At 40.9% G+C, this 13,566-nt stretch overlaps 4 protein-coding genes across 4 annotated transcripts; 3 read left to right on the top strand and 1 right to left on the bottom strand.

The window, feature by feature from the left end:
- Positions 1-348: 348 nt before the first annotated feature.
- Positions 349-3,738, top strand: LOC145701029 (fatty acid CoA ligase Acsl3-like). The gene is made up of 15 exons (XM_081778259.1): positions 349-624; positions 792-1,139; positions 1,196-1,270; positions 1,362-1,472; positions 1,649-1,844; positions 1,922-2,062; positions 2,102-2,314; positions 2,356-2,431; positions 2,475-2,648; positions 2,710-2,790; positions 2,831-2,929; positions 2,970-3,094; positions 3,138-3,259; positions 3,302-3,556; positions 3,597-3,738. The coding sequence occupies exons 1-15, from the start codon at positions 517-519 to the stop codon at positions 3,645-3,647; spliced, it is 2,175 nt and encodes a 724-aa protein (XP_081634385.1). The 5' UTR covers positions 349-516; the 3' UTR covers positions 3,648-3,738.
- A 1,511-nt stretch (positions 3,739-5,249) lies between these two features.
- On the bottom strand, positions 5,250-6,543 carry LOC145705992 (uncharacterized). The gene is made up of 3 exons (XM_081783500.1): positions 6,173-6,543; positions 5,745-6,123; positions 5,250-5,707 (listed from the first exon to the last, which is right to left on the bottom strand). Exons 2-3 carry the CDS (start codon positions 5,848-5,850, stop codon positions 5,250-5,252), a joined length of 564 nt encoding a protein of 187 aa, XP_081639626.1. The 5' UTR covers positions 5,851-6,123; positions 6,173-6,543.
- A 450-nt stretch (positions 6,544-6,993) lies between these two features.
- Positions 6,994-8,567, top strand: LOC145704787 (uncharacterized). The gene is made up of 5 exons (XM_081782256.1): positions 6,994-7,195; positions 7,260-7,868; positions 7,911-8,107; positions 8,159-8,258; positions 8,305-8,567. Exons 1-5 carry the CDS (start codon positions 7,073-7,075, stop codon positions 8,446-8,448), a joined length of 1,173 nt encoding a protein of 390 aa, XP_081638382.1. The 5' UTR covers positions 6,994-7,072; the 3' UTR covers positions 8,449-8,567.
- Positions 8,568-8,743: 176 nt separating this feature from the next.
- Positions 8,744-13,519, top strand: LOC145704796 (regulator of nonsense transcripts 2-like). Its single transcript, XM_081782267.1, is given in 8 exon segments — positions 8,744-9,459; positions 9,557-10,180; positions 10,379-10,629; positions 11,094-11,765; positions 11,814-12,317; positions 12,363-12,497; positions 12,542-12,964; positions 13,297-13,519. Coding segments are annotated over 8 exon segments (3,366 nt in total). The 5' UTR covers positions 8,744-8,753; the 3' UTR covers positions 13,348-13,519.
- The last annotated feature ends 47 nt before the right edge of the window (positions 13,520-13,566 follow it).

Raw genomic sequence — 13,566 nt, 5'->3', positions numbered from 1 at the left:
ACCACGGCGGGTAGTATTGACAGAGTCTACTTGCCGAAAATTTCGTTCGATTTTTTTTGAAATCGAATGAGGATTCTTTCGAAAGGAGCAAAGAGTAAACAAGCCAGTTGCTGATTTTTGACCCCGGTTGGACTCGATTTTTTTATGTCTTTTCGACTTTGAATTGCGATTTTTTCCGGTTGGAATAAGAAAGAGAAATGAGCTTGGAAATCATAAAGAAGAAATAATTTTATCTGTACAAAATGAGAACATAAAAATCCCTTGCAATTTGAACCGGTGCTTCCTCTGCGTGATCATTAATTAAAATATCATAATGTTACATAATTACAGTTATTATTTGTTCAGAAAGTAACTTTCTATGTCACCAAATCACACAGTCGCTCCACAAGTCCAATAAGTCCAATTACATAATCCCGGCGCATCGATCCAGTCCTAACATCAACAAAACCAGACGAAAACTGCAGAGATCTTGAAGAATCAAATTCCTGACGAAAAGAGAAAGCGAAGAATCTGCTGATGGCAGAACAAAGAGAGCCAGCATGGGCGTACGCGCTGAATGGATTGCTGATTGTGCTGAGTTTTGTGATTGATGTCATTACTTACATTCCGTGGAAATTGTCGATGGTAGGGTTTTTAGCGGGAATGATTTAAAAGTGCCGCCTACTGCCGGCTCGCGCCGCCTACTGCCATTAAGTCTTAAGATAATGGCGGCACTAGGCGGCATTAAGCGGAACTAACCGGCACTTTTAAGTTTCTCCATTTTTGATCATCTTTTATGATTTAAATTTCAGCTTGGATCGCAATATTCCAGATCCCAGAGCGGTCCAAAATCCGTCTCCACCACCGGCTCACCTGCCGGTCCGTACATTTCAACCCAAAATGGCGGGCAATTGATGAAAAGCTGCTATGGAAATACTCAAACTATGGATGCTGCCTTTGAGCGAGCCTGCAAACTCTTCAAAGACCAGCGAGCTTTGGGCACGCGAGAACTTCTTTCGGAAACTGATGAAAAGCAGCCGAATGGAAAAGTGTTCAAAAAGGCTGTTTTTGGCAAGTATCAGTGGTTGACGTATGGAGAGATGTTTGAAACGGTCGACAAGCTTGCCAGGGGCTTTTCTGAGCTTGGAATCAAGGAATGGGCTTTTCGATCAAAATTTTCTTTTGAAAAAAATGACCGCGATTGACCCAAAACCAGCGAGTCTGTTTGTACATGGAGACACGAGCAGAATGGATGATGACCGCGCACGCATGCTTCAGACATAATATCAAGGTACAATCTCTTCTATTGAGTAACTCGAACACCTTTGACCCTGTTTGTCTTACTGTCGAACTATGGCGAGGCAATAAAACTGGATTTGTAGATTGTGACCGTTTATTCGACTCTTGGAGAAGTTGCTGTTTCGCAGGCTTTGAATGAGGCGGAAGTTGAAGTTGTCATCACTTCGGCTAGTTTACTTGAGTCGAAACTTATTGTAAGTGATAGATTTGTATCGTCAAACCAATTGATCGGCTTCGATATTGATATTCACAATTACTATGCAAACGAATTTAGTAAGTTTATTATATTTATATCAATATCTAGTATTCATCAAAAAATAAATTTCACATAATTTTTGCAAAGTTATGGTTTCTCAGTAAAAAATTTCAGAATATCGCAAAAAACATCCCAACACTGAAAACCGTCGTCTACGCTCCTCATGAATTCCGACATCAGAAAGTCAAAACCGAATCCCTACCAAGTTCCATCAATCCCCGAGCTTTTGATGAAGTCTGTGCAATCGGAGCAAAATCAAAAATCACAGAGAATCCGAATGAGCCTATTACTCCTGATACAATAGGAAAGAGTCCGAGAATTGCATAAATAAGAGCTTTTTAGCGTACCGCTTTGATATTGATTCACAGCTTTGATATCAATAATGACTCATGAAAGCCGTTATTATGTACACTTCTGGAACGACCGGAAAACCGAAAGGTGTCATGCTTTCGCAAGGAAACGTGCTCGGATCGGCCAGTGCCATGTTCACTAGAATCACTTCTTTCGACAATCCCATGACTTCAGAAGGTAAGAAAATCGACGAAAAAGGCTCCTGAAAATATTCAGATATTTGGCTTGCATACCTGCCACTTGCTCATATTCTTGAGCTTTCCGCTGAAAACGCCGTTCTCCTTGCCGGTATCCCTGTTGGCTTTGGCTCCACTTTAACAATTTCTGACCGATCTTCCAGAATCAAGGCAGGTTCGAAGGGTGATGCATCTGAATTGAGACCGACCATCATGCCAGCTGTCCCTGAAATTTCCGAGCGAATTCGAAAAGGTAAAAAATCGAATAGCTCAGTCACTCAATTTTTGTCTTAGCGGTGATGGCGAATGTTTCCGAAATGAATCCCTTCAGAAGAACCTTGTTCAATTTTGCCTACAAATATAAGCTCAGGTACCTACAACCGCCAAGTCTCATCGTTTTTAATGATTTTCAGACACAAGAAAAACAATATGCCGACCCCATTTTGGGACCGACTCATCTTCTCGAAAACGAAAAATCTTCTTGGCGGTCGGCTCCGAGTCTTCATTTCCGGCGGTGCTCCTCTCGATGTCAAGACCCAGCGATTCATCAATATTTGTTTGTGTACTGACGTTACAGCTGGATATGGGCAAGGGTCTTCTAGACAAAAAATATTCAAGAAAGCTTTGCAAGAAATGACCCTTGAAAAGTCTGACAGAAACATCCGCTGGTGGAAGCCTCCAAGATATGTTCGATAATCGATGCGGCAATGTGGGTCATATTCTCGACAGGTAAACTAATTCATTTTCTTTGGCTAATAGAGAAATTAAGCTCAATGATCAAACTGGTTGATTGGAAAGAAGGCAACTACTCGGTCAATGACAAGCCCTTCCCAAGAGGCGAAATTCTTGTTGGAGGAAACAATGTCGCGTAAGAAGAACTATCAAACACAGAGTCTTTATTTTTCTAGACATGGATACTACCAGATGCCCGAGAAGACGAAGGAAGAATTTTCGATAGATGAAAACGGAGTCCGATGGTTCAAAACTGGAGATATTGGACAGATGGACAACAACGGAAATCTCTCCATTATCGGTGAGAAAAAGAAGGTGTCGGATTTAGATCGAAATTTTTTAAGATCGAAAGAAAGACTTGGTGAAGTTGAGACATGGAGAATACTTGGCGCTCGGAAAGATCGAAGCTATTTTGAAAACCAGCTCAGTTTGTGAAAATCTCTGCGTGTTTGCCAATCAAGATCAGGTTAAAAATTGAAAGATAGCATTAGAACAAGCTTCATTTCAGCTCACTTGCGTTGCTGTAGCAGTAGTGAACAAAACCGAAATCCTCAAAATCGCTGCCGAACTAAACATTCCTGGCGAGTTTGAAGCTCTACTGAAAAATAATGAAATCAACAAAGCTGTGTATGAAGACTTCCTGAAAATCGCCAAAATCGGAAAACTGACAAAACAAGAAATTCCCTCAAAGATTTACCTCGAAAAAGAGCCCTGGACGCCGGAATCGGGATTGATTACTGACGCCCTGAAGCTCAAACGAACGGTACTTTCTCTCCTAACTTCAGATTTCATTGATTTCATAGGTACTAAATGCCCACTACGAAAAAGTTGTGAATCAACTTTACACGAAATAAGAACCTGAAAATCCTGAAACAATCAGGGGCTCTGATGCAATAGACAAAATGACGAGTAAATATCTTCTATCTGTACAAGTGTAATTCTTATTATTTACTGCCAAATACATAATTTTTGAAAAAAAATGTAAGCGAAAAAGAAAAGATCGTCCAGATCATGACAAAATTTTATATTTCTCTGGCAAGGTATTTCTCTGCGATTTCTAGCAATTAAAAATTTTATGACCGTATTTATTCGCCGAAAAGTCGCTGGCCATTAAAGTACTTAATCAAACTCAAAGTTCTTGGCGACCGCAATTGTATAGTTTGTGGATTAGAGTCCACGAACGGCTTCACGCCTCGACCTAAGACAAGGACATCGAATAACAGCCCTGCTGATTATCAACTCAGAATCTGCAATAAATCAAGCTCAGCTTTTCCATTCATTCAAAAAGAGAAACAAAAAGAGAATGCAATTGTCTAAGAGTGCCTGCAGCGAAATTCTTCAGGTAACAAGATTTGGAAGACAAAAATCTCTAATAAATATAAAGGGATGCAGCAAAGGTGCTCTTCCTCCTCGAATCTGCAACCTGATGGATCACTGTAAACAAGAATACAATTTAAAATTGCGCACGCACTCAATCCTGAATTTATGAATTCTACTATTTTCGGCGAAGAAGGTGCTTCAATTCACAGATTCTTGAATTCCGCGCTAATTATGTTGGTCTTCCTTATTTTGATAATCGGTGGCTGTTGCAAGGTGCATCACAACAACAAGAAGAAAGAAAAGAAGGAATACCAGCCTGTTTCTGCATAATAAATTTATAAGCAATCGCTTTAAGACCCGTTTGAATAATCTGACTGTATATATTTGCTTTAATAAAATGCTTGTATTTATTAAATGCTATATATTATAGCATATATTTTAAAGCTTATATATTTTTCATTAGATTATAATTATCTTCGTTTTCCCTTTTATCGAAAACTATTCTTTCCATCACGACATTAAGACTCCAGCTGCTTCCAGTTGACGGATAGAATCTTCGGCTTTTGAAGCACATTTCTTGCTCAAGAAGTGAGAAAGCATCGTGGAAGTTTTTCATGATTTTCGGACAAGAGGAGTAGTTCTGCTTGATGAATTTTTCTAGGTCTTTTCCTGTGAAGACTTTTATGTGCTTCTTAAATTAACAGTAAGGTGTTGCTTCCAGATAAGCTTACCTTGATTGGTAAAATAGGTGGTGGTCTAAACTTTGAAGTTCTTATGTGCGATAAGAACTTCGTGTGGCCTGAACTTTGATCGTTCCCATGTGTGATTCTTTGAGAAAGTGGCCTAAACTTTGAATTTCCCCGGAGGCGGTTCTGCCATCGGTGACTAGAGCACCGCCCGCTAAGGCCACTACGCTTTATGCAGACCAATAAGGTTTACGTTTTTCATTCAAGGTGATGACACACATAAAACTAGTCAGAGCGCCTCAGGGGAAATTCAAAGTTTAGACCACTTTCACACATATGAAGAATCAAAGTTTATGCCACTTTCTCAAAGAATCGCACATGGGAACGATCAAAGTTTAGGCCACACGAAGTTCTTATCGCACGTAAGAACTTCAAAGTTTAGACCACCACCTATTTTAGTATGATTTTTGATATCAATTCATGGTCATCTACCGGCGCCGCAATGTACAAAACTTTAATACTCTTTGTTTGCAAATCCTCCAGCAACATTTCACCAAATCTTTCTGGATTATTCCTCGCATTTCTTACTCCAGAGCAAATCGGCCCTTCATTCTTCTCTCTGTCGCAATGAAGAAACCAATCTTTCGGATCATACCGCCAGTGCAGCGCTCCGTATTCCTCCTTGATTTCACTGTCGAAGAATTTCTCCACGACTTCTTGAATGTACTTCGGTCGGCGGGTTGCGCGGACGATTTCTCGCTGGAGATCGACGAATGCATACTTTTTGCTGTTGTTCACGATCCCTTTAAAATTGATCACGTGATATGGGAAGAGCATAAACGCGCATTTTTCATCAGAAGTCCAGAGCTCTCGGACGCGAGTTACATTTGTCCCCAGCTTTATCGCACCTGAAAAATGGAATCTAAGCAGCACTTTTTGTTTTACCAGAAGCTGGAAGAGTTGTTGAGTTTAATGATGGTTGACGTTTCGTTTGTTTGAAGGAGTGAAAATTCATTGAAGAGTAATTGTAAACATCTTCGATTCTGCTCATAGGATTATTTCTCCTTTTGGTTTGCAAAATGACATCAAAGCTTTCCCCGCAGAAATTCTTCAGTTTCCTCGGGTCAACCAAAGGGACAATGGAAGAAATTTGCGAAAGGTCAAGTCGATCCTCTTACTGATTCAAAAATGTTGGCTTTTGTTAATGAAACTGAATGTCGAATTAAAATTTTGAACCAGTACCCATGGATCGATCAAATTGGAACTTGAAGAGACAGATTTGTCAGTCCGATCGTGCTTGAAAAATGGTGGAGCAACTATCGATCTTGAATTTGAACATTGAGATTGAAAAGTTACTAAAAAAAGAGAATTACCTGTTGAGCATTTTCGCAAGAAAAATGGTCTCTCGAAAGCCCCTAATTTGATTGTTCGGGCCATAAGGAAAAACTGCAACTAAAACTCGCCCATTTGGGGGATTACTGAAAATTTCATCGTTGGGAGCAGCTTTTGGGCAGGAATGATTTGATACTTGAAGAAGAAAATGATCATTTTGCTTGTTTTCTACGGGGTCGGAATGGTGTTTTTGCTGTTTTGTTTTGTTTGAATTGTTCTGTTTTTGTCTTGATTGATGGAAAGATATTTTCTTGTTGTCGAGGTAATCAAGGGTTTTGACGATTTCAACGGCTTTCAAAATCGCCAATAAAACAATCAAATAATTGAATAATCCACGAAATAGTTTTCTGCAATCTCTGTTGATATACATTTCTCTTGCGTGTGGAATGCTGGTTTGATGCACCGGTACATTTTGAAATGGATCGGCGCGGGCATTTTCAATTGGCAAAGGTCTCCGAAATGGCACCTCGGATAAGCTCGTCAATTTAAATCTGCATTCGTTGATCTTTTCGTCAAGCAACGAAAAACTAAGGAACTACCCAATATCTTCGTTTACTGTTGTTTAGTTACAGTAAGAACAGTCTACGACAGAATTTTTTTTCTTATTTGAAAACTTTTTTCTTCAAAATATTTTTTTTCAAATTTTTATTCACATATTTTTTAAGATAAATAAATTTGTTATGATCAAACTAATCATTCAAAAATAATTCTAGCCCGAAACGTTCAAAAATAAAAATCGAATTCTTCCAGCAGCGCGAATTTTCTTCCACGACGCGCGCTCCTCCAAGAGAAGCGGAGCGCTTTCCCAAGCGAAAATCGCCCAGCGCGCTGAATTTCTCAAAGAGTTCTCATTTTCATAGAAGAGTGAAAAAGAGGCGAAAATGGAAGACGGGGATAACACGATCGTGGAGAGATACAAGAAAACTAATGCTGTTCTTGGGAAACATGGGCTAAGTCTGAAGAGCTCAAAGCTCACGCGAAATATTCTTAAAGATGCGAACAAGGTAAATTAATAGAAATGGTTTTTGCGTCCATCAAATATCATTTGTCTATCTAAATTTTTTTCAGAAGCCAGAGGAGATTCCAGAAAAAACTTCTCCCCAAAACCTCGGCAGTCCCAAAACGCCAAAGAAACTGAAGAAAACTCCCGTCGACGAAAAAACGCCACGAAGCAAGAAGGGCCACCGACTGACCTTCGAACGAGCGTCTCATCTTTCTCCGGCGAAAAGAGACAGTCCAAAGAGCAAGAAGAAAGACTCTCCGATTCGAGACCTAGGCGAAACGCCGCTGCGAAAGAATCGATCTTCTCGACGAAGTCTGGCAAAAGATCTCTTCAAAGGCGAGACTGGACCGAAATCAAGCAATGATCCCTTCGATCCCGACTCTGAAGAAGTCGCCTCTTCTCCAGTCATCAAATTCACCGGAAGCAGCCGAGCTTTCAACAAAACAACAGGATCCGTTGAAAACACCTCGAAGCTGTCTCCCCAAGGTGCAAAATCACGACGATCAATTGGAAACGGTCGAGCGGAAAAAATCATGAGCTTGCTCGAGCAATCAGTTGATTCGATCGAACTGGCGAAGAAGAAAAAGAAGGAGAAGGACTTGAAGAAACAGTGTTTGGAGAACAACTTGAGGGTCAAGATTTCGAAACTAGATATTCAAAACTTGCAAGACGAGGTCTTTTGTCTTTCGTTAAAAAATACTCATGCTGATTTTTAGGGAATCATCGGTCCAACTGAATCGACAGAAAAGCCGCCGGGAAATCTTCCAGTAGCTCAATCGACACTGTCGAAGACCAATATCAAAGCTGCCTTTCATCCGGCTCAGAATGAAAGCACAATTTCGAATGAAGACCCGCACAAGACCGTCAACAATACAAGCCTCGATTCTCACGATGAAATTCCCCTTGATTTCACGTAAGTTTCAATATCATTTCGATTTGAATCACTATTCCAACAAAAAATAAGGGTGATGAGCGCGGAGCAAAAGTGGAAGTGGATTCTTTCAATTCCAAAAGAAGAGCTGAAGAACCAAGATTGGGATCGTTTCCACGACTTTTCCAACATTGTAAGTCCTTATTTCTCCATTTCTTTTAGTCATCAAATCGTTTCAGACCTCCATAACTGGCGTCGTCGAGGAATTCAAAGAGATCCTCAACAACAACGAGGATCCCAAGGAGCTTGAGTATAAGAAGCTTCTTTACAAACACAAGCTCACCATATGGCTGGCTAGAAATCCAGAAGAGACCAAACAATAATTTCAAACTTGCACATTTTCCTCACTCGCATCACCTTTTATACTGCCTTTATCTTCTCACACATTCGAACACATCAAAGATAAAACCAGATTTTTTTTAAATTAATAAATCACCTTTCTTTGAAACTCATTTTTTTTCTTTCTTCAAAAAAAGGGATGCAAATCAAGATTTTCTGCAGCTTGCCGCTTCGCAAAAGTAATCCTTTCAATCAGAATTTTGATTTCCCGCGGCTTCTTTCTTTTGTTCACGAAGCCGCTAGCGGCTAGTAGATTCTTAGTAGATCAATAAAGGTAAATTTGAGATTGATGACCGAAAATGATCCTTCTCCCGAGGTCCAAGACAGCGAAGAGGCGCCAAAAGACAAAATTGACGAAGAAAAGCTGCTAGAAAATCTTCTCACTGATATTTCCGACCGGCTGAATGCCAGAAAAGCTGCTCGTGAAGAAAATGCTGATCCCAATTTCGACAAAAACAAGCCAAAAGGCAAGCTTGATTCGACGGTGAAAAAGAACTCGGCTTTCGTGAAGAAATTGGGGGCGATCAAAGAAAATCAAAAAGAAGCGCTTGAGAAGGAATTCGCTGGATTGAATTTCGGGCGATACATCGCCGAAGCAGCGGCGGCGATTGCAGATGCGAAGTTCAAAACAGCCGATATCGATGCTGTCGTCAGCCTTTGCCAGAAAATTCACCAACGATACGAGGATTTTATGGAAGCGCTGTTTTCTTCGTTCAAGAAAAAGTTTACTCTGTCCAAAATCGCCGACGAACCAGCAAAGCACAAAAACGATTTAAAGATTATTTGCGAGTTGACTGTCCTCGGCGTTTTTATGGACAAACAAGGGTTGGGAATCCTCCATCATGAGATCAAAGCGCTGATTGAGTCGGACAAGGAGAAGTTTGAACATATCAATGTTGTGCTTTCGCTGTTGAAGTCGATTGGAGAAGATGTGGCCGGAATTGTGCCGCCAAATATCAGGGAACTTTGCAAAAAGCAAAACCAAGATCTTCCAGGTAAGCCCTTTTCTTTCTTTCTGATACTTTTATGCAAAGCGCGGCTCTTTTTCTGCAAATGCAACTGTCGAAATCCCCCTTTTATTCTCATTTTCAGTCCTTTCCGTTTTCGAACCAAAGAAGATGAACCATTTCATCGCCCTCTTCACTGACTACTTCGAGAAGCTCAATGTCTGCCTCAAATCGCAATTTGACAAGCTCAAGAAAATGGAGAAAACGAACCGTCATATTTACCAGCAGCGCGGTGAAATTCACGAAGAACGTCGCTCCGCCCTTCTCGATCAGCAATCAAAAGTCAGAGAACTGACGGACTTTGCCAAGTCGTTTGGAGAGCTCTTAGACTTGGAGATTGTTCATATGCCGGAAGACTCCCCGGAGGACAAAGAAATGAGCATCGATATTTATCACCCAGAGCGGGGAATTGAAAACTGCGAAATGGACGACTGCTGGGAAGATGAAGATCAACGACTTTTCTACACTTCTTTGCCGGACCTGAAAAGCCTCGTCCCAATGAACGCCTGGAAAGACTCCGAGAAAGAAAGAGGAGGGAAACATATTCCGAAGAAAACGGGCGTCAAGGATAAAGGAAAGCGAAAGGCAGATCAGGACATTCAAGAGGAAATTGCAGCAGGCCTGTCGGAACTGTACGGCGATGATGATTTTGGAGATGACGATCATTTGGAGGATGATAAGGAAGAAATTGATCCGAAGGAACTTTCAGGTCGGGCTTTTTATGCCCTTTTTTCGGGTCTCAAATCAATTTTTGAATCGACCCAAAAGCTACCTTAGAATTTTTCGAAAAATATCGTCCAAATTGAACGCAAATAAAAATAAATTACCATCGAAATTCTCTTGAAAATTCTATTTTGGTTCGACCAAAAATTGCCCAGAATGATCCTGGTAAAAATAGCCCAAAAAGCAAAAGAAGAATTCGACGCTTACATGAAATCCCTGATGACAATCTACAACCGAGAACTGGTCGATTCGGCGGCTCAAGAATTCCTCCTAAACCTCAACACCCCCGCTAATCGAAAGCGCCTTCCACGAGAAATCTGGAAAGTAGATCGCCGAAGAGTCGATCTGCTCCCTTTCTTCACCCGACTTGCCGCATCGCTGGGCGAATGTGCGCCAAAAGTACCGGATGATTTGGCCTCTTATCTGCTCAAGGAAATGTTCCATTAAAACGTCGGTTGTGATAGAAAAGATCAGAAAAAGAGTGAGTCCTGAATTCGAATTAATTCTTTTTCTCAATTCCAAGGACACCAATCTTTTTTCGATCTCTAATCTTTTTACTTTTGTATCTCTTCGAAAATGGTCGAAATAAGAAAGAATTTCGGTTTATATAGAAAAAGACTGGTTGTTTTCGACTTCTCACAGACAAGAGATAATTGTTCTTGCTATCATGAGAATCTTATTTGCGTTTTAAATTCGTCATGATAAGCTTATCAAAGCGGATTCTCATGCATCCAGCATGCTGGAATTTATTAGTTGCGTTTTTAGAAAGTTCTTAGTTCAAAAGAATTATTTCTATCTGAGCAGCGGTTGTCCGACCTAGGTTCAACAAAGTCGCCCGAAACGAAGATCGGATCCGACTGGATAGCTCTAGTTAACTAATTCCTGAACATTCTCAGGACTTCCGATACCATCTTCGAAAGAAAGACCAGGTTCACTTCGATGTTAAAATCAAAAACGCCCGCTACATCGGCGAAGCTACCAAGTTCGGTCTCATTTCTCGTTCAGAAGCCACTACTTGTCTGAAAATTCTCGTCATTGATTTCTCAATTGTCGCGATAGAAATGATCTGCGGCTTGCTAGAATCAGCTGGCAGATATCTTTTCCGATCACCAGATTCACATCAGAAGACGAAACTGCTTCTTGAGCAGTTGAAAAGGAAGAAAAATTCGAAGAACTTGGATCAGCGGCTTCTTGCGCAGTTAGACAACGCGATCTACTGCTGCAATCCGCCTGTAGAAGGCACGAGAGAAGTCGTAAAACGACCAGCAATCGAGGAATACTGCTGCCGACTACTGTACGATCATTTGTCCAAAAGAAACGTTGATTTCGTTCTGAAGCAGTTCCGAAAAATGAACTGGAAAGACCCTGAGATGCGTGAATTTATCGTTGGCGTCTTATCGAAAGGATACAATATTAAATTCTCAGTCGTTCACTGTGCTGCGAGTGTTCTCGCTGGATTGTCGAGCTATCACGAGGAGGAAGCGATCGAAGTCGTTGACAATATACTTGAAGATATCAAGGCTACGATGGAGTTTCCCGATCCAAGATTTAACCAAAGAAGGTTGATTCAGGTTAACAAAAAGTTCTGCCAAAAGAATCGCTCTATTAAAGAGTTTTAGGTGAAATACTTGGGCGAGCTGTACAACTACAAAATGGTTGATTCAAATGTCATCTTCACAACCCTTTACTCCTTCATTACCCTTGGCGTAGCACCCGATCCACTGACGATGGTATCGCCACTTGACCCTCCAGAAAATCTCATCAGACTTCGGCTAGCTACAGTAATGCTGGAAACATGTGGTTGTTTCTTTGACAAAGGCTCGGCAAAGAAGAAATTGGACATTTATCTTCAGGAAATGATCAGAAAAAAGACCCGCATTTGGTTGCTGTTTTCAGTTTTTTGATCATCAAAAAAGTACTTGCTCCGCTACTGGCTTATCAAGAAAGAGCTGTACGCGATCCACAACCAAGCGTTCCCCCTGGGAATGGACCACATCATTCAAGATTGCGTCGAGTCGCTGAGACCCAAGCTAAAAATTCCTCAGACACTCGATGAGGTAGGCGCGGCTATTGAGAAGATTGAAACCGAAGCGATGGAGAAACTAGAGCAAATGGGATACCAGGTTAGTGAGTCGACGTAAATCAAGATGTCTGACATAGTTTTTAAGAATGATGATCAAGGAAATGCTGGCTTAGGAATGATAGCAGAAGGAGATGAAGACTCACAAGACGAGCAGCTCTCCGAGTCTGTGACCGATACAGACACGCAGACCGAAGCGGAAAATGAAATAACAGTCCCTAAGGTACGATTTATTGGAATGAAAGAAAGCTTTACTTTTCATTCTAGGGGAACAAATACGAGGAATGCCAAGAAGACGACGATTTCGTGAAGGAATTCGAAAACATGATGAAAGCAGACGAGGGAATGGGTTCCGCAAAAGCCACCGATCTGAATGTCCCAATGAATGCGAAAAAGGCCATCGACCCTGACACAAAAGAAGACGGAAAAGTCGTCTTCGCCTTGGTCACAAGAAAGGGCAACAAAACCGACGTCAAAGCTCTCCATGTCGACCAAGACTCACGACTTGCTCAAGGACTTGAAGCAGCAGAACGAGAAAGGACAAAGAAACAAGAAGAGATGAAGAACTTGACTCTTTCGCTCGCGGAGAACTTGGCGATCGAGGAAGACACGGCAGAGGCGATCGGGCTGAATAAAATTCCTTCAGAAAATAGGAACCACGAAAGAGCAAAGAAGTACCAACATCCGAAGGTAAAAATAGACTCGATGATTGACAAGTCGGTCAATTTGACAGGATGAATGGTTTTTTTATAGAACCGGCTTTTGAATTTATGGCAATGCCTTTTCAAAGGGATGCGTTAATTTTGTCCATGATAATTGATTCGCTTTTTTATAAGTTTATTATCTTCATATTTTCAGAATAAACACGCATTTATGTAAACGGTAACGCATTTGAAATGTCGCAATTGCTTTGAGTTGTCGCAATTTATATTCTTAGCTTTGAAATAAGCCGGCAAATAGCTTTCCCAGAAGCATTTCTTCCTAAGAAGCACCCACTTTCTCGACTTACGATTTCATTCTAGGCTCCTCCAAACGCCGACCAAATGTTTTCCGTCGGAGGCCGCAGACGCTGAAGAATCGACCTTTGAGCGTCTCGATTTCAATAGAATTCCTCATGATGGCACATGAAAATGATAGAAAAGAAGTTCACCGAATAAGTTCAAGGGATTTTAAGAAAACCTGAAATCAAACTGTAAATTCACTTTTGACTGTTGTCTTACTCAATTCATCAAATAAAAATTATTTGCCACACAAATACAAAAGTTTGTTTAATGTTTTTTTGTCATTTTCTT

This window comes from Oikopleura dioica, chromosome PAR (genome assembly GCF_907165135.1).
Source record: "Oikopleura dioica chromosome PAR, OKI2018_I68_1.0, whole genome shotgun sequence".
NCBI lineage: Eukaryota > Metazoa > Chordata > Appendicularia > Copelata > Oikopleuridae > Oikopleura > Oikopleura dioica.
This window is presented reverse-complemented; position numbering and strand designations above follow the sequence as displayed.

What these genes read in the sequence shown, in the direction of transcription:
- LOC145701029 (XM_081778259.1), top strand. Translation starts at nt 517, where the DNA reads ATGGCAGAACAAAGAGAGCCAGCATGGGCGTACGCGCTGAATGGATTG. An exon ending in TTCCGTGGAAATTGTCGATG is followed by an intron (nt 625 to 791) that starts GTAGGGTTTTTA and finishes TTTAAATTTCAG; the next exon opens with CTTGGATCGCAATATTCCAG. An exon ending in GACGTTACAGCTGGATATGG is followed by an intron (nt 2,649 to 2,709) that starts GCAAGGGTCTTC and finishes ACCCTTGAAAAG; the next exon opens with TCTGACAGAAACATCCGCTG.
- LOC145705992 (XM_081783500.1), bottom strand. Translation starts at nt 5,850, where the DNA reads ATGAGCAGAATCGAAGATGTTTACAATTACTCTTCAATGAATTTTCAC. An exon ending in AACAACTCTTCCAGCTTCTG is followed by an intron (nt 5,708 to 5,744) that starts GTAAAACAAAAA and finishes TCCATTTTTCAG; the next exon opens with GTGCGATAAAGCTGGGGACA.
- LOC145704787 (XM_081782256.1), top strand. Translation starts at nt 7,073, where the DNA reads ATGGAAGACGGGGATAACACGATCGTGGAGAGATACAAGAAAACTAAT. An exon ending in TTCAAAACTTGCAAGACGAG is followed by an intron (nt 7,869 to 7,910) that starts GTCTTTTGTCTT and finishes GCTGATTTTTAG; the next exon opens with GGAATCATCGGTCCAACTGA. An exon ending in TCCACGACTTTTCCAACATT is followed by an intron (nt 8,259 to 8,304) that starts GTAAGTCCTTAT and finishes AAATCGTTTCAG; the next exon opens with ACCTCCATAACTGGCGTCGT.